Source organism: Schistocerca cancellata, chromosome 4 (assembly GCF_023864275.1).
Source record: "Schistocerca cancellata isolate TAMUIC-IGC-003103 chromosome 4, iqSchCanc2.1, whole genome shotgun sequence".
Taxonomy (NCBI): domain Eukaryota; kingdom Metazoa; phylum Arthropoda; class Insecta; order Orthoptera; family Acrididae; genus Schistocerca; species Schistocerca cancellata.
The window spans coordinates 812073538-812098253 of record NC_064629.1 but is presented as its reverse complement, the minus strand read 5'-3'; the positions used below and the strand labels follow the sequence as shown (position 1 = coordinate 812098253).

The 24716-nt window shown below is 38.4% G+C and overlaps 1 protein-coding gene across 1 annotated transcript in view; it reads left to right on the top strand.

The window, feature by feature from the left end:
- The window catches only part of LOC126184794 (arginine-glutamic acid dipeptide repeats protein-like), a 186906-nt gene extending 173642 nt beyond the window's left edge, over positions 1-13264 (top strand). Inside the window, exons 24-26 of the mRNA XM_049927373.1 lie at positions 7013-7078; positions 10240-10303; positions 10761-13264. Coding sequence (XP_049783330.1) covers positions 7013-7078; positions 10240-10276 — 103 coding nt within the window. The 3' untranslated portion in view covers positions 10277-10303; positions 10761-13264. The remainder of the gene's footprint in view (positions 1-7012; positions 7079-10239; positions 10304-10760) is intronic.
- Positions 13265-24716: the final 11452 nt, after the last annotated feature.

The window sequence follows — 24716 nt, the reverse complement described above, 5'->3', positions numbered from 1 at the left end:
ACATTTTACATATTAGAAACTGATACAAGAGTTTTATTTACATGTTTTATTCTAGTCTGGCCTGCTTTACGTTACCACCTACTTGCACCAAAATATTGTTTGCTGTGTATTATTAACAAAACTTTCCTAAAGTCATTTATCAAAATAGTCTCGCACCAGATTGTGTAGGCCACTAAGCAAAATGAACGGACAGACAGGATTCGTTTAATTAAGGTTAGTGGTAATCTAGCTCACTTATTGGTGTTTGAGAAATCATCTTTTACATTCCATTTACTAGGCAGTGTGTCTACACCATAGCTTTGCCTGTTGTGTGTAGTGCATTTCTGTGAAGTTTTCATGCATGCTTCAATGTTTGAACATATTCAGGTATATCACAGACATTCTGATCAGGAGGAAATCTGTAAATTGTTAATATTCGAAGAAATACTTCAGAACCGAGATGACATTTAAATATTTATTTTGAACTGATGACCAGTTTCAACACTACGTTGCTGTCATCTTTGGATTAGCAATACGACATACACACACACACATTGCATTTGTAAACATATTTTCTATGCCAATAGTAATGAAATACATAAGTCTAATATTTTGCAATGTGTGTGTCTATGTCATATTGCAAATCCGAAGATGACAGCAAGGTACTGTTGAAACTGGTCATCAATTCAAAATAAATATTTTAATGCGATCTTGGCTCTGAAGTATTTCTTCAGATATTATATTCAGATATGCCAATGTTCTCAATCTTTCCTGTCGAATGTCCTGCTGCTAAGGTTTCAGCTTGCTGTGGTAAGCACAGCATAGATCAGGCTTTTCTCAGTGGCATATCATAACATTTTACTATGTGACCTAGTGTTCTGGAATGTGTCACGAAATTATGTACTATCCAGACTGATGTCTGTCACTTCTTAACATGAGCTATAATAATTTACAATCAATTTTAAGACAGTTTGTACAAGTACGCAATTCAGTAACTGGCAACTGCCAGTTCTGCTTGTTGGTAATTCTGTGGTAAAATCCTATACCAGTGGCTGCCGTACTCTTCACACACAGTGAAAACACTAGTAAGAACTCCCATGGTCAGTTTGCCAGTTTCATTGTATGTATAGCCTAATTAGGTAATGGTCCAAAATTCCTGTTAGAAGCTATGGGTTGTATTGGGGACATAGTATGTATAAAAATTTTTGATAAGTAGTCATTGTCACAAAATGCACTATTTTGATTTAAAATAAGTTTAAAGATCATATCATTCCCAAATCTCCCTCTTCATGGTATGCAGACAGCGGTTAAAATGAGCTCCAACTTGCATGCTTCACAGGAGCTGCTCTATGTGATGATCCTGCTGTTTGTTGTACAAAGTGTGTCTGCACTTTCATACACATAGTCCACAAGCCTTGGTATGTGCCAAATAATTTCTGAACATTTGGAAGTTTTTCTTTCTTTTTTTCCAAAAAGGAAAAATATTCAGATTTTGTTAGTTGTAAGTCCAAGCCACCACCTTTTACACATCACACTTTTGTGCTAAAAATAACCTTAATGTGCAGTAATGGATGTCATTTTCCCCTCTAGTATTGTGATTATTTTCATCATTGTTCCTTTTGAACTGTAGTGGATTATTTACAACAAACTTCATGAGGGAATAAATATACTCTGAAGCAGTAGTCCGAACTCCCAACTCCTTAAACAGGTCTCTACATGTTGTCAGGTTTTCTTCTATGTGCCAAAGAACATTCTGTTGAAAGTTGAGAGTGTAGTGCAGCCATAGAGCACCACAGTCAACACTCGTAGTTATGAACATACCAGTTTATCACATCTGTTGTAGTTGAATGAAATTGATATGTGATGGACTGAGTTGATCTGGGAAACATTCTCAATACCTGCATGGCTCTCCCCATAAGTCCAACTTCACTATAAATTTGCAACATATCTGTGTAATCTTCAAATGTAGATTGTATGATCCTGTGCTGTCTCATTCATCCTTACTTCTCAGTGACAGACTGACAGTTGAGCAGAATGCTGAAGCAGTGATTATAAACAGGCGGCAAATTGCATCAGGGGACTGACGATGGTGCCCTTGTCTCAGTCTGTGTGCTTGCTGTGAAGTGGAAGGTTTGAAAATAATCTGATCTTCAAACGTCTTTTATTTCCTGACAAGAATTCCTTATCAAAACTTTACCTACTAAGTACCTTCTACAACTCCTAGAAGAGTAGACTGTTGTTGTTGTTGTTGTTGTTGTTGTTGTTGTTGTTGTGGTCTTCAGTCCAGAGACTGGTTTGATGCAGCTCTCCATGCTACTATATCCTGTGCAAGCTTCTTCATCTCCCAGTACCTTCTGCAACCTACATCCTTCTGAATCTGCTTAGTGTATTCATCTCTTGGTCTCCCTCTACGATTTTTACCCTCCACGCTGCCCTCCAATACTAAATTGGTGATCCCTTGATGCCTCAGAACATGTCCTACCAACCGATCGCTTCTTCTAGTCAAGTTGTGCCACAAATTTCTCTTCTCCCCAATTCTATTCAATACCTCCTCATTAGTTACGTGATCTACCCATTGAATATGAATACGAATTGTGAAACCCCCTTGTGTGTGACTACATATTGTTAAATAGAGTCCCCACAGTTTATTCTTACTATGGGCCTCTGTGACCTTAAACTGCCCCACAGAGGCAATGGGTAAAAAACATAGTTAGGTCCAGCATGGCATAGCTTACCTACCGTGTTGCCACTGATGCACCCATTACGTATAATGCCAACTCTGCCTGCAGTAATGCCATTCCACTAGATTTGACTTGATTTCTTGGGAAGTTCTCAAAGATGGAGAATAATGTGTACATGAATAGCCAATTTCTTTGTGGGAGACATAACTCTGAAGTGCAGAGCACCAAGTGTTAATTGTAATTGATGATGGAAAAGTCTTTAAGTTATGACTTGTGACAGATAATTTCATGTCACAACATTGCTGACAATGTCACATCTGTGTACCACATGCAGGCAAATGACCACACGGAAAGCTGTCCATGTATATTGTCATTGACAGAGAGACTGATATATGATATTACCTCTCGTAACGTTCACTTTCATCATATTGAAGCAAGACACTATAGGTTTGACCATTTCAGTGTGATTATACCAAGAATGATTTCATTAAGCAGCTTATCTACAAAACTGAAGAAGTGAGACACGTGCAGTGCAAACAAACATTGGACATTTTAGATAAGGGGCAAGAACATTATTGCATAAAATACTGACCACTAACTTTTAGCCACAGTGTCATTATGGAATGTTATACTTTTGTAGAAAGTTGTGCTATCAGAAAATTTTTTATTGCTCTGTGTGGTCCTTAAAGGATTCTACACGGCTGTGGATTATGATTGTACACCAAGGCAGAAAAACTGTTGATACATTGGTTGTATCATCCACATGAAGTCCTGTTCCAGTCATGTGCAGATTGACAATTGCGATATCCCATATAAAAGACCTGAAGACTTGCTCAGTGATCAGTGAGTCGAGGTATCTTTGAATGTTGCAGTGATGGTGACGAAGTAGCAACTCGACTATAATGCAAAGCTGCTCAACTATTATCTTGCAAATAACCTTTGAAAACGTCTTGGGCTAGGGTGTTTTTATTCACCATAAAAAAATGTATTTGAGTAGTAAAGATACTCTAGGTATTAACTGATGAATTCTGTTGTTGGCCCTGATAAATGTTACTGATGTAAACATATTCAGTATGTATGCTGCTGGCCATTAAACTTGCAACACCATGAAAGTGGCGTGCAACAGACATCAAATGGATATGAAATGTAGTACATGCCTAGATATGGAAATTATAAGCATTGCGACACAACTGTACAATGCCTGTATGAGTAACACCATCTACATTCTGTGCATAAGAAAAGATTATGGAGTGAGTTTCTCATTCCGAAATAGCATTTGGGTTTCAGTTCTTGGTGAGATTATCGTGTTATGCCTTATATAAGAAGAAGAAGAAATGTTTGTCAGCATGTGTCAGAATTTGACAATGGCAGGACTGCGGTCTATTGAGTCTGAGGTTTATTGTTCTATGATATTGCTACTTTCATTGATCAGGATCCCATGCCTTGGAGGATCTCAATGGCCACGCACAACTAGTGCCTGATAGGTACACATTTTTTCTCGGCCTCACAGGATTGTACAGCCACATTGTGTACTTCAGGTCTGGAGAAGTCTTGAGCATCACAAACTGTCATCAATGCAGTGATTATTTTTACAGTATCTCTTGACGTGGCAGTGGAGATGGTGGCACCACCAGTGGTGAACCCAACGAGAACACTGGGAAACAGGTGTCGCGCCATATTGTTATATGATCCAGACTTTGGCCTCAAGTACAAAAACTTATTTATGTGTCAAAAGACGTCAGACTAGTATGAAATACTGGATGCACTGTGGAGACCAGGAATGAAAGTCTGCAATGTATTTAGGTGTTCTCACTTTTATTAATGACAGATCTGGCCTTTGTGACCAGATATGCTTTTTTGACAATGACTTATATTTCATGCCAGTCAGATGACTTTTGACATAAGTTGTTGTACTTGAGAATGGACTAAGGCCGAAATCTGGATCGTAAAACAATAAAATAAAATTTATCACAGTCAAATGGCATCAGCATCATAAAAAAAATTATAGTGGATGTATGCATGTGTGGAGGCTCCAAGGAGAGTGCTGGATATGGGCACAAAATTACATAATCTTTTCAGATGAGTTCCGATGGATGTATCTGTGAATGGAGGCTGCAAGGAGAACAAACTTACCAGGTTACACTGTCATCGTCAGTTCCATCTGGCACCTAGCGTGATTGTATGGGTTGCCATTGAGTACACTACAGGGTCACCTGTGATTTGCGTAGCCTGTAATTTAGACAGTACGCATTAAATTTTTGACATGTTAAGGCCAGTGGCCATGCTCTATTTTTTGTGATGTTATCTATAAATGAGATAATGCAAGACTGCACATTGCTTGTGCTGTTCTGACATACCTCGATACAGAGGGTGTTTGAATGTTGTTGTGGTCAGCACATTCTCCAGCTCTCTCACCCATTGAAAACATCTAGTAATGGTTTGCTGAGAGACTGGCACACCATTACTCGCTAGCCACTATGATTGACGAACTCTGGCACCAAGTGGAAGCAGTGTGGAATCACATATGGTACCTGTATCTGTCATCTGAGCTCAGTTTGACTCGATGCCCACTGGGTTAGAACCATTGTTGCTACCAGAGGTGGCAGCTCTGTGTGCTAAATTTTGCACAATGTATGCCCTCAAACCTCATACAAATTTAAATAATTTGTTCTTCCTAATATATTGGCCAAGCACAATAAGTAAGTTGTCATGGCCTGCAGTGTAATTAGATTTTTGCAATGCCAGTGGCCATAACTGAAAGTTTTTTTCCGCCACATATATTTCTTAGTGTAGTCCTGCAGCGCACTTCTGCAATAATTTACACAGTGAGTTAGTGTGCTTGGTAGATAAACAAAGAAACAGAAAATGGCTTGTGATCTTCAAGAGTATGTGCCCTATTCAACATTTTCCTCTTACTTAAAGTTTATCTCTTTATGAGTAGCAATAAGCTTTTTCGTGTAGATAGTCTCAGCAGAGACGTGCCCAGTTCCATTATCATTTTGAAGACAGTTACTAATTCACAAATAAACATAAGTTTTAATCATGTTCTCACTGGACCTGTTAAAATGTTTTTAGAAATGGAATTCAGACATTTACAATCACAGGTTGTGTACATTCCATGATCTATTTCAGCCAGTTTATTATCCTCAATGTGCAGGAAAAATTATCAATTACATCTTGTGTTTTGAGCATTCCACAATTGGCATAATTTTGTTATGACATTATAAGGAAGATTTAATATGCATTATATTTGTTGAGTGCATATCTCTTTGTGCTCACCCCCTTATAGGCCCACTAAATTACATATTTAAGTGAATCTTTATGAGTTCATTTTCAGTGAGCTTGGTATTTAGCTAGTCTTACAGCCACTTCACAGTAAACTTTTAAATAACTTTGTGGATAAGCTCAAACATTTTTTTTCCCTTCTGCATGCATTTTTTTTCTTAAGAAGTGTGTTGTCTGTGTTTATTGTTTATGAATACATGCACGTAATACAATAGTGTACCTCAATTAATCAGTTGCATGAAATATGGAATACTTGTTAATCCTCTTTTATGTTGGCAGCTGCCTTAGTCTGTCAGATATCTGTTGTAATATTCTCTCTCTCTCTCTCTCTTTTGCAACTGCTGTGCAACTGAGCCATTTACCATATAGTTGTGGCACTGAGCAGACTACAGGCACACTAACACGTTTGAACATGTAGCATAGCTTAGTCAAGTCTCTGTGCTTATATTCTGTGGTCAGTGGTTATCTTCCATTGACTGCATTCCCAGGATAAGCCATTTTTGTATTAAATTAAATTAACATTAAATTTTATTTTCCCTCATACAACTGCATCGTTTTTTGTTCTATGCCTGTTCAGAGTTCCTTGCTCATTCAGTGACAAATATGTTCTGTCTTCTAATAAAAGTGGAGAAGTAATTCTGTAAAATCTTATTTTTCTTTACAAAATTTGCATTAGAATTAAAAATTGATTACACTACATCATGTCTGTATGATACTGTGAGCTGTTTCATGCTGCATAATTGTGCTCCATGCTGTTATATATTTAATACATAAATGAAATTGGCGTGTTTTTGGAAGTACTTTATAAGAGATTAGTTCTTATACTGCTCTGAGATTTTCTTCCACCACTTCTTCTCTAGTGTCACATTCACTTTTGACAAACAGCGGCTCAGTAAGGATAACTACCAGGAATGTGCCAAGTTGTAGCTTACTTTCCTCTGGTTTGTAAGAGACCTTTGTATATTAGTGAAATTAGATGAACTGAGTACAGGCAAGCTGTCTGTCTTTCCAAGAAGTTTCTTTATATGGTCATCAAATTTATCTTTTTATATACTTTTTATTTTCAGGCAACAGAGGGAACGAGAAATGAAGGTGAGAGCCTTGGAAGAGGCTGCTCGTGGATCACGACCATAGTAAGTGTTTCTAATAGTAGATTAATTATGATGGGTGATGTATTTTGACATTCGTTTTGTAGACAAATTTAGGGTAAGTGTGTTAATGCAAAAGAGAATGAACTTAAAGAGCTACCATACATATTATATTTATCATGTTGTTTGTTTACCTTTTAATATGAATGAGCAGACCCGTTCAGAAATGATAATGTCTTCCAAAACTTGAAAAGTCGACCGAAGTGAAGAGGCCATTTGATTAATAGCAAAAATAGACTGGAACAGTTTAATTGGAGTAAATAATGAGAGTGCAAGAAATTGAGACGGAAGGGGGAGAGTGAATAGAAAGATATAGGATTGACAATGTAGGCTAGTGTAATTTAGCAAGGGCAGTAAAATTGAATACACAGATGAGGATAACAGAAACCGTTTCAATCTGTGTTAGGATCTAGATCACATGGGCTGTGCAACAGTTATTAAGTTAACCGTATTATAAGGGTTTCATACTGTGCAAGTTGTTGTGCAAACTTGTCTTTCACTACAGTTTGATGGTCATGTTTCATGCGATGGATTGGTGATTGGTGATGATACCCGTAAATGAATTACATGGCTGGCTTTGCAGTACAGGAACAGGACATGCTCAGGGCATTCATGAGACAGGTTTTGCAGTTAGGTCTTTCACACTGATGTGAATAATGTGGCGGAGGGTTGGTCGTGGGGGTGAAATAAGGATGGACTAGGATATTTTTTAAGGAGGGAGGGAGTGAAATACCATCTCAGAAGATGTAACAAGGATTTTGAAGAGTATATTCTGTACTTAATTGGTTTGGATGGAGTGGTAGAAGCATCAGAAATCCAATTTGCATCAGGTTTGGGAGAGGGCAGTTGGTGCAGGAGTGCTGGTCTGTGCAGTTCTTGGCAAGACCTTTACCGTAATTAATGAGGGATGTACATCACTGCATATGTGCCATTCACCACAAGTTGCGAGGTATTATGGGAGACACTTTTCCAACATGGATGACTGGTTGTATTTACTCATAGACTTAAGTGTACTCCACACAGGATTTTCCATTATACTTTCTTCTTTCTAAGATATTTATTAATAAATTTCCAATTCACTTACTAATTGTGTGGCTCTCTGTCTCCAGGACAAGAAGTACTCATAGTATTTGGCAATTCTTTCATGAAACCGGAGCTGACACAAAGACCTTGCAATTAGCTTTCTCTTGGTTGTAGAATAGAGGACTGTGATTTGTACATGATTTGATGAATCACCTTGTTGAATATATCATCACAGCAGCCTTATCTCAGATATTCCGACTCCTCTATGTTTACACTGTTGTAATATTTTGTATCATTTGTGTATAACCATGTGAATGTTGTAAACTGTGTGAAAGCTGTGTATTGATTTCTCATCATGTGATTGAAAATTGGTTACCTGGAGATACCATTTATGAGTAACATTTCCTAGTAGTATGCCATTATCATTGTCTTTTATGTTTTACATCTTCAGCTATGACTTTTTGGTGTTGATTGTACCTTCTAGGTAACTACTTGGTGTTTGATTGTATCTATGGTACAGTCAGCACAAAAAAATCATTGCTGAAGATGTAAAACATGAAACACAATGATAATGATAATGGCAAACTATTAGGAAATGTTACTAATAAATGGTATCTCCAGGAATCAAGGACTACTCTCATCTAAATTTACATGCCAACAAGAAACCACTGTATTTAAATTAAATTTTGAAAGTTGTGTCCAGGACAAAGAGTTGACTGCGATATAATTTAATCAGTTCTTTGTCAGAACCACATTTGGCACACAGTAATGTAATAAAAAAGGTTAAGAAATGGAGCAGAACCACCAACCTCATGTTTCTCGCATAAACATTGTTACTTCAAGAGCACACGAAACTACTCTCCAGTATTCAGCTTCTCCAACATGTCTCCAGTCTTGTCGGTAGGAAAACCTTTAAACCCACATCTGAATCCCCTAATAATATTTTTTTAATGGTCACAGAAGTAGTAAAACATCCTTTAAACTTTTCTTGGTGGCCTACTGCATGTGCAAATAATGTTTATCTTCTAGACATTAGCTCCCAGGCACTCTTCAACTGAAGATAATGCATTGAATATAACAAGAAGCCTTTGTGTCATAACATGTTCACATTTTACAACTGCCCATAATTATGATAATGTACATTACTCATCAGGGCATCCCAGTAAATTACTCTTCAGATCCCATCTGTTTTTGTTTACACTTTTAGGAACAGTGAACTGCAGCTACATTGTTGCCATTTAATTCAATTAGCTCTCGCATAAGCGTATTGTCTTCTGTCCTATGTGCAGTTAAATCTACACTGTATGATTACCTCTACTTTCTCTCAATGTAATGTAGGTATAATGTCTTTATAAGCTTAAATGACACAATCTGGCGATCATCCATCTTTGTCTATTGTAGATGGAATTATATGCTTTCTTTCGGACTTTACACATCTCATTTTTGGTTCAAATGGCTCTGAGTACTATGGGACTTAACTTCTAAGGTCATCAGTCCCCTAGAACTTAGAACTACTTAAACCTAACTAACCTAAGGACATCACACACAGCCATGCCCGAGGCAGGATTCGAACCTGCGACCATAATGGTCATGCAGTTCCAGACTGTAGCGCCTAGAACCGCTCGGCCACATCTCATTTTTATTAATAACTTCTGCCTAATAAGTATCACCCATTGCACATCACACTATTTGCTCTGGGAACTGCTTAGATATGCCACAAAAAATTGATATCCTGCAGTCCTTTGTAACATATTTGCATTTATGAATGTTGTTTTTGTACACTGCGTAGATTTTATGACAGAGAGTTTATGTTTCAAATTATATTATAATTGCTATAAGAAGAACTTGGTGATTAACTGGTTGCTTCTCTCTGATTCAACCTTCAGGTTAAAAAAATGGGTATTTGCTGCATTACTAAAAGTTGACAAATGATTTGAGAGCAACCAGGATATCTCCATTCCATCCATACTCATGGATTCACACACAACATGTCTTTCACTTATCCTATTCCTCCATACTTGCTTGTCATTTTGCATTGCTCTCAAGGTTCTAAATACTCGTTTGTAGAATTTAAAAAAAAAGTTTGCATTCTAAATTTATGGCACTTCACTCTTGATCTACAGTCCGGCATCCAGGAACAATTTGGTGCTCTACCTCTAAGGACTTCAGTGATGACAGGAAATTAAGGTACAACCTTCCTTCTTCCCTTCCCAACCGTCTTGACCCAGCGTCATGAATGACCTCTCTCTCTGTCTGTCTGTCTGTCTGTCTGTCTGTCTGCTTCTACCTATCTGTCTGACTTTTAACATATCCACAGTTTACCCTTTGTACTCTAACAGAAAAGGTTTATGGTTTTATGTCTCCCTCTGTGCCCCCCCCCCCCCCTCTCTCTCTCTCCCTCCCTCCCTCCCTCTCTCCCATTCCCTCCCTTCGCCTCTCTCTCTCTCTCTCTCTCTCTCTCTCTCTCTCTCTCTGTGTGTGTGTGTCTGTCAGTCTGTCTCTTTCTCTCTATGTTTGTTGCATTACTATCACATGCTGTTAAAATATTATTAATGTTGGACAAGTACAGTTATGTTACAGAGTAATTGTCTGGTTTCGAAATAATACTTTAGTTGTTATGATGATGTTTGTTATCGTTTTACAGGTGCAGATATGAACTACTTTGTAGTTGCATGTATAGTGACTGTACAGAGTGGTGCAGGTATGCACTTCTTTAAAGTTGCATATATAAAAACTGTACAAAGAGAATTAAAAAGGTAACAAGAATTGCGCATACCTCAGTTATGTGACAGAAAATAGTACTATTTTATGTGTTGTTGAATCTAAACAGATATTGTTTTAAGATCTTGTATGTATATATTTGTAGCAAATTTATTGTGGCTTGATTCATATGCTATAGGAGCACATAAAATAGCTCACATTTATTATTTTACAGAGTTCAGCATTTAGCTGAATTGTCATTCCAGCATGGTTATATCTCACAACCATGTTTGTAGCATTGGTTACCACCAGATAGTACCTTATTTGGAATACACTGATTTATAAAACATCAATTTTACAGATTTATGATATATATTATTATTTCTCTTTTTTACATTTTAAAATTGTGAATAATTTTTAAAATCTAGTTTTTTTTCTATTTAAGTGACATTATCATTTTAGATACAGTTTTTGAAAAACTGAAGTTCTAAGACTGGGAAATTACGTTGTGTTTTCTAAGACGAGAGTAAAATACTTAGTATTTTTCATAAAAGCCGCATGTCGGTGCTTTTGTTGCCCTGTTAATTTGTGTTTTTTTCACAGTGTGTTGATTATAAGGTAAAGGATATGGAAAAATAACAAGAAAACAAATTATTTATGTGTACATTTACCACGAGTGAGTGTAATTCAACAGAAAATTGTCTACGAAGAGACATCGCCTGGTATTTTTCAGTAGTTGATTAGTTGCGTATAATTTAGTCCAGGGTAAAATAAAGTATGATGACTACTTTATATACCATTGATGTTTTGTACCTTTGCAGGCTTACCTTGTTTCAATTTGAAGTATTTTGCTTGCCATTTTGTTGACTGCTTCTGTCGTGAATATGGTACAGAGTGCACAATTTTTATTTTACATTTCCATGGAAGTTCATTTGTAGATGTGACATAGAGCCCTGCCTTATTTATGCTTTGTGTATACATTTTAAAGCTAGTGAATGTAAGTAAATATTCATCTTCGATTGTAAGCCCATACCTACATATGTTGCCTAACTTTTGAGCTTAAAAAAGAAATTATTGCAGGCAAATGGAAATAACTCGGTTATTTGTTCTGGTATAAAATTGAGTCATTGGCAAGTACCAACATTTCTTTACTAATTTATGGTGAGCATGGTTTTTCAATACTATGGTACAAAACCAATCTGTTCATGGTCATAAATGCCTCTTTCAAGAGCCATAAAAGTCTTTTTCAAGAGCACCACATTTCATGTCCTGTAAAGTACCTCAATACTATGGTACTATGGTACAAAACCAGTCTGTTCATGGTCATAAATGCCTCTTTCAAGAGCCATAAAAGTCTTTTTCAAGAGCACCACATTTACTGTCCTGTAAAGTACCTCCTTCATACGAAGTTGCTCTCTTGTGTGTTTTCTTAAAAAAAAAAAAAAAGAAAAAAAAAGTTGTCTAAAAAAAGTGCAATGAAATTAACTCAGTTTTTAGTTGCCCTGTAACACTACTCATTTACCTCTGTCTTTGTTAGTGTTGTGTACCAGTCCATAGATGCGTATATAACAAGTATCCATGCAGAAGTCATGAGAGTACATGCACTGTCAATAGATAATAACAGTAGTTACTTGCATGTACCAAAGAATAAATTTTAAGTATATTAGTCATATTTTCTTTCCCATATATATATATATATAAATTTATGTAATTTTGTCCCTGAATTGTATATTGTGTTTAAGTGGAACTGTGTTTCAGCAGTAAAATACAAGGCAAAATACAGTCTACGTGTCTGTACACATTTCAGATTGTGTTGTTACTGTTACTATTATTTCATGTCTGGTTTTTTTTAGTATTCTCTCATTGTTTATATAAAGAACACTTTTCCCCTTACCATCTGTTTCTAACATTACTGTAATTAGTCCAAAAAAGTCACAAAAACTAGCATAAAAGGCAGTGGTTCTTTGACAGTAATCATTTCACTACAATTAAATATGAACATACCTGAGGCAATATGTTTGTAAAATAAATTACGGTGGTGTGCCTTTTCAACCATAGCGTTCTGTCTCAGATAATGTTGGAATACAAACACTGAGAGTTGACTAAATATATGAGTCCACTTTCTGTGTAATCTTAATGTGTGTTTTATATATAACAGATGTACCATTTGTCATCCATTTATAACAATTGTAACATTTATTATCCATTGAGACAACAAAACAAATCAAACTACCAACCACTAAAATAGTTTTTGTGTTTATGTCCACATCCAATTACATTTCAATATCCTTGGAATCAGTCTATATGTAATAACACCTGGCTGTTTTGTTACAGTTTTGTAATTACTGGCCAATGGCCTAAGAACTGTATTTACTTGCTTTATAAAATAACATTTTTGCAAAATGTGAAATTCGAGGCTTAAAATGCTGGAATAAAGAATATGACCTAGCTTGACTCTTAATTACCAGTTTAACACGTATGTTGACATATGAGTCAACATTTTTAACAGAACTTTATTTACAATTTTCAGTGTAGATCACATAGTGTGATCTAGACTGAAATTTACAAATAGTCACACCTGAAAATCAAGCCCTGATGCTGATGGTCAGTTTTAGTACACATCTTGTCATTAGAAGTCTGCCATTACCTGTGGTTTGACAGTTTAAAATGTGGTTAGAATGAAATTTTTGTAGTGTGGGTGGTCCCACAGTTCTTAAATATTATGTGTGTACAGTGATTTTCAACCTCATTTATGGATCAGGGTCCCCTTGTTTAATACTGCAAGCATTTAATAAGTGAGGGCTTTAGCAGCATACACTGTCCAAACTGCAAGAAACGATCCCTGAGGGTATGAGGAGCAAAAAAGGTCATATGGTAATACACTGTCCAGTCATGTTAATGTGACCACCTGTCAAAAGGCTGAAGTGATTATTTGAAAAGGTCACCTGTCACCATTCAGTGGATATCCAGTTGCAGTACTCGCATAAAAATTTCTGCCTTTATTACCAATGAACAGCAGTCAGATCAGTGCATGAACCAGGTGTCTACTGTAGAGGCCCATATGATGCAACATTCACTGAATGTTCATTGAGGAGACACTGTTGCTAGCCCCCTTGATTCATCTGGGCAGTCAGTCACTCAACAGCTGCACGTCTTTTTGTCCAGACACATATCTGCAGCTGTTGTTCACCTCTCTCATATATTGCCCACAGTCACTACAATTGCCTCGGTGCCGATTTTGGGCAGTACCATTTTGCTGTGCATGGTGTACATTAACCATGGGGGCATGCGAACAGTTTACAGACTTAGCCGTTTTGGAAATGCTTCCACCCTTGGCCCAGAAGCCAGTGGACATCTGATAAATTGCTCCGTTTCTGCTTTACAACAACGACTGCACTATTTTCTGCGTCCCCCCGGTGCGCTTTTTATACCTTCCACTGCTAGTGCTGCCACTTGCTGTCTGTCAGTGGTTACTGCATATTAATGGTGAACATGAGTGGTGGTTTCCTTAATGTGACTGGACCGTGTAGAAGGTATTGAAATTAACCAGTGATTATATGGGTGTCACCTGTGTAAAGGATGTAAGTCAATGGCGGCCACGAATTCGGCTCACAAGTCATGCCCTGGCATGACCTCCATCACCACGGCATGCTGTCTGAGAGAGGAGGGGGGAGAGGAGAAACTGTGAATGCACCACACTTAAATGACAGTGCAGTCACCCTATGTGCAACTTAGTTTTGTATTTTACATTTCTTAGCAATATAGACCACAAAAGTATTATTTAAATATTTTTGGCATGCTGATGACATAATATAATTTTTATCTGGTTCAAACTCTCACCATATGGACAGACACACACAATTTCACAGATTTTCACACTCAGGTTGTTATGTAGTCAGGATTTATTTAGTTTCACAGTTGTAGAAATATCTGTCACACACATGTGATGATCGAAGTATTGTAGCGCTTTTGAAACCTCATTATTTAAACCTGGAAACTCTACCGGAGGAAAGCAATGTGGACCCCCTGGCTGACAGTTTTAATGTAAAAGTATCTGTATTTAAAATGGGAATTAACTTTCATCTCAATCAGTTAAAACTGCACATATCTGCACATGCACAGGGGTGATTTCAACTGAAATGGCAAACGGTCTCAAAAACAGATTTAAGATTGGCAGTGCCCTCAAAATATTTATAAAACTGTGCTTGTAATCCTTTCAAGGACATAATGAATCCTTCAAACCTCACCCTTTCTTTAATGACAGTGGACTTAGGGACCTGGGCTATGCTTGTCAGAATGTGTTCCTTCTTTTTAAATATATGCCCCCATCAAATCAAAATTAAGTTGTTTCTTATGTTTCTTACTGAGGGCAGTGTGCAATCAAATCCACTTGAAATATGAGGTCTCCAATCCATTTTGGATGTTCTAATTTTTGTTCCACCACTCCTTTTCCCTTTATAATTTGAACAATAGAGAGATTTAAATCAAAAAATTGTTCCAGTGTAATTTACAATAATGTATAAAGTCTCCACACCCTTTGTTCAGTTCCATTGAAAGCTGTTGCAACTAACAGTGGGATATTGCATGCGACTTTAGAAATTTTACTATTCCAGCCACCAACTTATTTATTTGCTGCATGCCTGCAGATTTAGCACAAAGGGCTTCTGGATATACATTTGGATTGTAACATCATTTCATAACAAATGTGCTGTACTCATCACTTATGGAACTGCATAATAGATACTGAGAGTTCACATTCCTGTATTCTGTCATTCCCATTAATTTTTAAAGGCTTGTGACGATAGATCCCTAGACTGCCTCATTTTGTACAAGCAGCCATTGGACCTGTGAATGTCCTTCATACCACAAACAAATAGCAAGAGGTAAACAGTGCTGACACCATGACTCTGCTGAAATGAAGAGTGTTATGCCAACCGAACAGTGGCACACCCCAATACAAAATGAAATTTTGCACTGTCGCAGTTACTTCCAAGAAGAACAGAGCAAAGGCAGGACAGGGTGAGCCTTTGCATGCACACCCGGCACATGTGAACTTTATTACGTTGTTGTGGCCCTGATGTAAGTGGTACAACTTTTTAACTGTCTGATTATGTCAGAATTGCATATTACAGTGAATTAACTGTGACAGCATGCAATTAATCATTTGATCAGCTTCGACTAAAACTGCAGCCATTTATTAAAAAATGTTGAACCTTTTAATTTCTTTTTTGTAGTAGTTTAACATTCTCTGTCAACAGCAGGGACATGAGAAATGGTATACAAACTCTTTTGAATATCCAGTCAGGAAAGAAACTACCTGTGATCTTGTTCGAGAACCCTTACTAATATTCAGAAGTGATGTACAGAAAGCACAGAGAATCTAAATCTGGATTACCAGATTGGGATTTGAGACCTGCTTCTCTAAAATATCTTTTCAGTACCTCATTTTCTTGAGCAGCTTATTCTCTGGCGTAGATCAGGGCTGTTGTGAAAACAAACCATCATGACTCTCTCCTTATCAGTGATTAATCTTATTCACATTAATTGCTTTTCCATGTGATATGGAATATCATCATTCTGATAATGAATTGTAACGTACAGATGTGCCTTTTTTCATCATGACAAGCTGTATTTCTTACATCCACGCTTTTATTTTCATATGTGAAATCTGATTTATGATATTTCTTCACAAAACTGAATCATGAGTGAGCACTGCACAGGTAATCTCATTTACTTGTCATTTCCTTATACAGATCAAAATCAGTCAGGACTCCTGTTGGACAAAAGTGGCAATTTTGTATGCATAAAATCAACAATGACATCTACAAGGTGAAAACAGCATTCTCACATAGTTCCTGACATTTTTATGACCATACGAAAGAGCTGTCGTTTGATGCTTTGTCAGATATACAGCTTGAGTTTTCTAAAATCCTAACATTCAAAGATAGGATTTTATTGATGATTGATTTATGGTTCTCACATTTTAAGCAAGCCATTAAGAGCAGATAGAATGGTGAACTTTATGTTTCCTGGAGGAAAACAAACTCAGTTTCAGAATTTCAAATGGGAACATGAGAAAAAATTGCTCACAGTTAAAAAATTTTTTATCTAAAAGATTTTGTTTGTGTTTTGTGCTGTTGTGGTGGTATCATAGAAAAAAACTCTGCCTAGAGCTGACTGTCTGAACAATGCTCGGGGAAAGAAAAAGAAAGTTTGTTGGATATGTTGCTGTGAAGAAAAACTTTTTCTTACACTTTTAACTTTGAATAAATTGTATTGCAATTGTAACAATAATAACAAATTATTAGAAAATAACAGTTTTGTGTTTTGGTTTATGGTAATAGGTGTTGGCAATGCTTTCCACCCTTTTCTAACCACAGTCATGCACAGTGAAAAAATATGAGCTTGCCATATGGTGAAAAAATATGAGCTTACTGACTAGGAAACCCCTTGAGTGTAAGGTCGCAAAAGGCCAATGATGTTTACGGCCGATGCCCCACATATTGTCTACCATACAGTAACAATATTAGTTGCTAATGGCAATAGGGATGGGACTGGAGGTATTGAGTAGTGAGAGCAGAATGGGGCTACGGAGCATAGTTGAACTGCTTAGTCAACAAGTAACTCACAACTCCACTACAGTGCCAGTATGGTGTTGATACAAAGCGGAGCAATGGCAACCATAAACAAAGCAAACATTGTGTTATATATTCAAGAGTTGATATTTTGTCAAAAATGAACCTAGGGAATTTTGCAGATTGAAAAGGAAGTGGCAGATGAAATGTTAGCATTTCTGCAAGATGAGTCAGTTGAATGTGTTGTTGCATATGCTCGACTGCGTGGACAATGTACACTCTTTGACATAAAACTCGACCGGCGGCCGGCCGCTTCAGAGGCTAAGTCCGCGCCGATCGCGACATGGGACAAAAAAACTGGCCAACTCGCTAATTCTCTAAGTCCGGTTATCTGAACAATCTGGCAACACTGTAGACTGCGGCACTTCCTGGAGGAAAACTTGTCCCAAGATAGAGAGACTCTAGGCTGATTATGCCTGTGGTCTAGCGGTAGCGTGCGTTGTTTCTGTTCATAATGTCAGTGGATCGAGAGCAGCTGGCATAAAATATTTTTATAGCCTCTTCTGTCTGAATGCTGAAGACGTGAATGTAATGGTAGCGCAGATTCAATCTATTTCACTTTGTGACACACCGATATCAAAATTTTATCTAGTAACGATTTTGCGGCAGATTTCCTGCAGACTGTCCTCCTCTGGACGCCGTATGCGGCAAAGCTCCGGGATCCATTTGCTGGCTACTGGCAGCGGCCGTGGCGACAGCAGCGGCGCTGTACTCCCCCGTTCTTTATCGAAAGCGCCTGCTACCGCCCATCGCTTTTGATGATTTAAAACGCTTTATTATTAAATGTTGCTCCACAGAAAATTTCTACAATTTCCATTCACGCTCAAAAGCAATGGAGACAGACGCCCTGATTAGTAGGCGGGTAATCGGCAAGAGCTGAGTATGGCCCGAAATTAATTTTATAGACTGGGAGGAAATTAAACCACCTCACTACATTCGATGAATTTATAAATGCTTCATACCTTGTTTCTTTTCCTTTCAAACTTAATTATTTGTGCAACTTTGGGTCAATGTTTGAATGTTTTCGTCAAGCCAGAGTGAGCGTCTGTGGTGTAAAGTGTATTACAGTTCTTGTTTCATTCCTTATGGTAAGTCTATGCGATAAACTGTGTGAATACCTTGCAATGCATGCTCTGTAGCAGTGCAGGCACACTGCACATTTGGAGTTCCATGTATGGGTTCATGAAGTATTTATTGTTGATCGGAAGTGATAGTTAAGGTCATCAGATTTAAACCAGAAAACTTTGTCGTTTTGAAGGTTTCAGAGAACAGAAAGGAATTGCTAACGCCGGTGTTAGAAAACGTCTACAGTTAAATGCTATTGCAAACATTTAGAAGATGGGAACTATATTAATGAACATGTGCACTTCATAAACAACCTTCTGACATGTTAGACCTATATGACGAACAAAGCTCAAATTTATATCGTTGACAGTCGGTTTGAATCTTTTCAGGACCCATTTTACAGTGAAGCACCTTGGAATTTGCAAAGCAGAAATCCATGATATTAACTTAATTTACTAAGTCGAAATCGGACGAAGATTGATGTTTAAAGGCATTCTTCAGATTTCGCATAAGAAATTTTTACTAGCAGTTTGCAACTCCATTAATTAAAATGGAAAATAAAAGGTTGTAGTCAGCGGCTTCTACCGTGATTCGAACTTATAGTACAAGCACTGCAACGCACAAGGGAACCTCTGAGCTAACGACACACTGGCGGCCAGGGGTGGACTATGGTCACTGCGATGTTGCCTGAGCCTCAAAACGCAACCTTAAACACACAAACAGAGGAGGTGGAGATTACTGTTTTAACGTCCCGTCGACAACGATGTCATTAGAGACGGAGCACAAGCTCGGATTGGGTGAAGGATGGGGAAGGAAATCGGCCGTGCCCTTCCTAAGGAACCATCCCGGCATTTGCCTGAAGCGATTTAGGGAAATCATTGAAAACCTAAATCAGGATGGCCGGGCGCGGGATTGCACCGTCGTCCTCCCGAATGCACACACAAACAGGTGTTACTTATGTGAAGAACGCCGTTCTTGGTGTCCAGAAATTAAATATACTTTCTAATTGTGTCATCTTGCAGTGGATTATATCGTACGAGTCTTCGATGTGGAAAACGAATGTCAAGTGAATTTAGCGAGGTAACGCCGACCTACACCCAGAAGTAAATGCACTATCAGAGTGTTAACAAATACTTGCTACGACGCTGCCATTTCTCGGCTCTCTGACGAGGCAGCTCTTCAGCGAAATGCTTGCCGTGATTCTCCGATACGGTTCTTCAGAGTGGAGACGCGCGTGCACGTTTGGTTTTTATGCGGCGTTCTCCCCTGATGGTTTCTGACGTCGCCTTGTGGGCTATGTATACATATGAGACATTCAATTATCATTAATCCAGAATGATACAAGTTTCAGCTTCCGGCGTGGAAGAAGGCTGTTGACGCCGACATTATATCATTTCAACGTAGGGAAAGCAAAACGGATCATTCAATGTTTTTCATTCAACATAAAGCGTGTGAGATAAATTTCCGTAACGTTCATAATCATCTAAAAATACAAACGAAGTAAAAATACACCGGAAGCTTATTCGAATTGAATATAATGTAAGATACCAAACGCTTTGCACCTCGATGTCGAATTTGTCCACTTGCAATCGTTTGCAGCATGCACATAGAATGTCATGATTACCACGAGAATGAAGAAATATGTTGGTAAGGATGAAAGCAGGAAGAGACGCAGTCAACAAATATTCTATTCCTCGTGGCATTCATTTCATTTGACACGTAAGAAGAGGTAAAGCGGGAATTTACTTTCGTTAACACGAAAGATATGCCGCACATATTGATAACGAGGAAGTCTGCGTCTTCATACGTTTCCTCCTTGAAATCTGTATGCTCTATTATATACTAAGTAGCCCGATCATTGTTTTAGTAATGTTACCCTCTTGTTTGACCCCGTAACGATGAACAGATTCCAAATGCATGTCTCTGCGTGAAAGTAGCTGTTCGAACCCTTCCTGGGTTGCTTTTTGTGTTTTATTGCTTGGAATTCCTGAAGCAGACCACTGTGCCTTCCCCCCTCGTGGGTTAGGTCTCAAAACTAAACCGCTTTGTATCCAATGGCATAATTTATTCATACGGCATCAGCATAAGACTCTTGCGAGTGAGAGAATGACAATAACAATCGTAACAAGAACAAGCAAATAATGAATGATGATTATTCCAACGCAGAACGAGAATGGCTTTAAATATAAAAATCTATATCTATATCCATATCTATTGATCTTTGAGTTGGCACAATGCAAATATATTCTTAGCATTGAGTTACTGAATTTAGTTCTGGATGTTTGCAGAGAAAAGGAAAAGTCGGTACTTCTCGCTAGTGTAATATAATGTGAACCAGCAACTACCCTTTCCTTAGAACACGACTCAAGCAGGTCCTCAAGTAGGCACTGCTGCATTCTGTTCCCTGACATTGCTCTGATGGCGGTTAATGCAGATAGTTCCGATTATGAAATACAAAACGTATTGCAGGTTAGTTCCTAGGACAGTAACATTAAATTTGCGTTGTAGACGGCACATGAACGTGACGACTATCCATATTACTCATCAATATAAAAAGACAATATTTTGGGAATTTAGCAGGATTACTCAAAATGAATTCTGAAATTGGGTGACTGACCGCACAGGTGCTAAACGTCGTCAAGAGTATACGATGTCTTAATCGCATTAGGAATATGAAGATCGTCTTCGACAGCTCGCAACTTTCACATTGCTATCTCCACCCTACTCCAGACAGCTCTCGGTGGAGTTGCACTACGTTGCCGATGTTATGGAAGGCCTTCAAACCGACAACAGACCACATATTGAAAAATACAAGCGAATTCTCTTGCAGCGTAAGCTTATTGTAACTAATCTAAAAATTATTGGAGAGGAACATTGTCCTATTCAAAAAAAGTAAAATGTTACACACTGTTGACGTCAAACGGACATTATCTATGTCCTGTCTTGTGTCCTACTCATCTATAATATCAATTGTACTATGAAAATGATTATATATAATGGATTATAAGGTAATGCATTGATACCAGATGGTGGGGGCCGGCCGATGTGGCCGTGCGGTTCTAGGCGCTTCAGTCTGGAACCGCGTGACCGCTACGGTCGCAGGGTCGAATCCTGCCTCGGGCATGGATGTGTGTGATGTCCTTAGGTTAGTTAGGGTTAAGTAGTTCTAAGTTCTAGGGGACTGATGACCTTAGAAGTTAAGTCCCATAGTGCTCAGAGCCATTTGAACTATTTAACACAAAATGACATTAAAAATTTAAGTTATTCACGAGCAGCTAGTTGAGAATATGTATAAACATTAAATGACACGACGAACCGTCTTGTTCTGCATATGGATTCAAACCCAGCTCATGCAGACTAAGCAAAGATTTCGTGACTGACGGAAACTAACAGTCATTCCTGATTAGGCATACAGAGAGTGATATACGTACCTCGATTTTTAGACAGTATCAGTTAGCAAATATCAACTTTAAATTGCATAACGCAAACATTTTTAACAGACGCGAATTCCTACCCAGCATCTATTGTCCCTGTTAACGAACTACGAGAGATGTTAAATATTGCTTCTTCACAAGTAACTTACTTGAAATGCCGTGAGGTAAAGCTGTGTGTTGGACACGGATTCGAACCCGGGACCTAATCGGATTGCTATCGAAGCACAGTCAAATGTGACATATCGGAATTTCGCGGCAGTAACTAGATGTTTTAACTGAAATGACGAGACGAAACATTAATTTTTTCCTTCCCAGGACTCCAACCCGGCACCTATCGCTGTTATACACTCCTGGAAATGGAAAAAAGAACACATTGACACCGGTGTGTCAGACCCACCATACTTGCTCCGAACACTGCGAGAGGGCTGTACAAGCAATGATCACACGCACGGCACAGCGGACACACCAGGAACCGCGGTGTTGGCCGTCGAATGGCGCTAGCTGCGCAGCATTTGTGCACCGCCGTAGAGATGGGTCGAGCTCGTTCATTCCCGTGAAGTACTTCATTCATTTCACTCTTTGCCGTGAAGCGTTCAAATGAAGTAGTTCATTCATGAAGTACGGAAGGCTGGCGAAGTTGCCCAGTTCGCCGCTCAGCCGCGGCTACGCTCGCTTCGCCTCGCTCGTACAATAAAGCTTCGTAATACTTCATAATTTTACCAACAGATGGCCGAACTATGCAGTAACGTGGACGCAACGTTTTACGCTTTTACAGAGTCTGAGAGTTAAATAGAGCATGGTCGAAGGGGACAAAGGAAAGATAAACAGAGAAACCTGTCACATATAAAGAAGGTATTACATTTAATCTTGCTCGACATTTTCTCATGAAGCGCCCAAAAAAAGTCTTTATCTGCCAAGTGAGACCTTATTTGTTGTATTCATGGACTGAAAACTAGGGCTACCAACGAAATGCAGTCTAATTTTGTTCCTTTTAAAATTTAATCCAAAATAGAATGAGTATGTTCACCACTGTTACAAAGTCTATATACGTACGTTAAGTAATTATTCAGAAGTTTTCCTGTAGATTTGATTTTTGTTGAGAATAATAACCCTCCAAATTCAAAACGTAAACTGTCACCTGTAGTCATTGGTACGATTTCAGGTAAAATCCCTCTTTATTTTCTTTGGAAAGCAGTTTTTGCGTCTGTTCAGTCTTATACAATGGCTAGCAACTCGCGATCGCGTAGAAGTAGTGAGATTTGGGGTTTCTTCGCCGATTTAGGTGATGGTAAAGCAAAGTGCAATTATTGTTCTAAGTGTATTTCATATAAAGGAGGAAATACATTTAATCTAGCGCGTCATGTTCGAGTGCTGCATCCAACAGTGTCATTGTCAGTCAGGCGCTTAGCGCCCCCTGCTCCTGCATCTTCCGATATTTGTTGGATAAAAAACCCGGACAATCCGGAACCAACATCAGTAAATGCCAGAAGCGAACAGCAGTTGGTGCCAGAAAATAACAGTTTCACTTCAGTATCAGAAAGCAGACCTCAATATCACGGAGCATTACCCATGTATTTTACGAAACCTATTTCTAATAAAAGAAATCAGGAGATTGATTTCGCACTTCTGCAGACTGTTGTAAAGGATTATTTGCCCTTCAACATCGTAGAAAGCAAATATTTCCAAAGTTTTGTAGGCAAACTGAATGGTGCTTACAGAATGCCATCTCGGAAGACCATTTCCAATACGCTGCTACAACAACAGTACGCCATGATGAAAGAAATTGTGAGAGCCAAAATTAATTCTGCGGAAGCGGTTGTGCTGACAATGGATGGGTGGACCTCAACTACAAATGAGAGTTATTTGTCGGTGACAGCACACTACGTTAAAGACCTGGAGCTGGCGTCTTCCCTCCTAGAGTGCTTTAAATACGACGAAAGGCACACGTCAGAAAAACTCTCGGAAGAACTGCTACGTGTCACAAGGGAATGGGGCATTCAAGAAAAAGTCGTGTGTGTTGTCAGCGACAATGCTGCTAATATTGTGGCAGCTATAAGACTCACAGCCTGGAAACACATCCCCTGCTTTGCGCACACACTCAGTTTAATTGTTCAGAATGGGCTTCCGCACATTCAACCCATTCTGAATAAAGTAAAAAAAATTGTTGAATTTTTTAAAAGAAGTTCGCAGGCCTGCACGAAACTGAGAAATATGCAGGAACAGTTAAAAGAGCCAGTTCTGAGACTAAAACAGGACACTGTTACAAGATGGAATTCAACCTATGATATGCTGCGAAGAATAATCGAGGTTAAGAATTCCCTAATGACAGTTATCACTCTGAATTATCCGGATCTTCCAAATCTGACTGCAGAGGACATTGCAAGTGTAACACAAGCCTGTGACCTGTTGAAAGTTTTCAAAGACTGCACTGAGGAAATGTCAAGTGAAAATGTTGTGACTGCTTCTAAAGTTATACTCCTTAGTCGCTCGTTGAAAAAATGGTGTTGCAGGTTTGTTAATAACACTGAAATTCATGTAGACGTGCAACAGATGGCCGAAAAGTTAGCTGAAGACCTAAAACGACGATTTAGAAATATAGAGGAAAATTCCATTTTCGCGGAAGCAACTGCATTGGATCCCCGGTTCAAATTACATGGTTTTTCTGATAAAAATTCTGCTGAGAAGGTGAAATTAAACCTGATCAGGCACTGTGAGAAATTTGTGACGAACACATCCACTGCTACTGCAACAATCTCAGTTCCAACC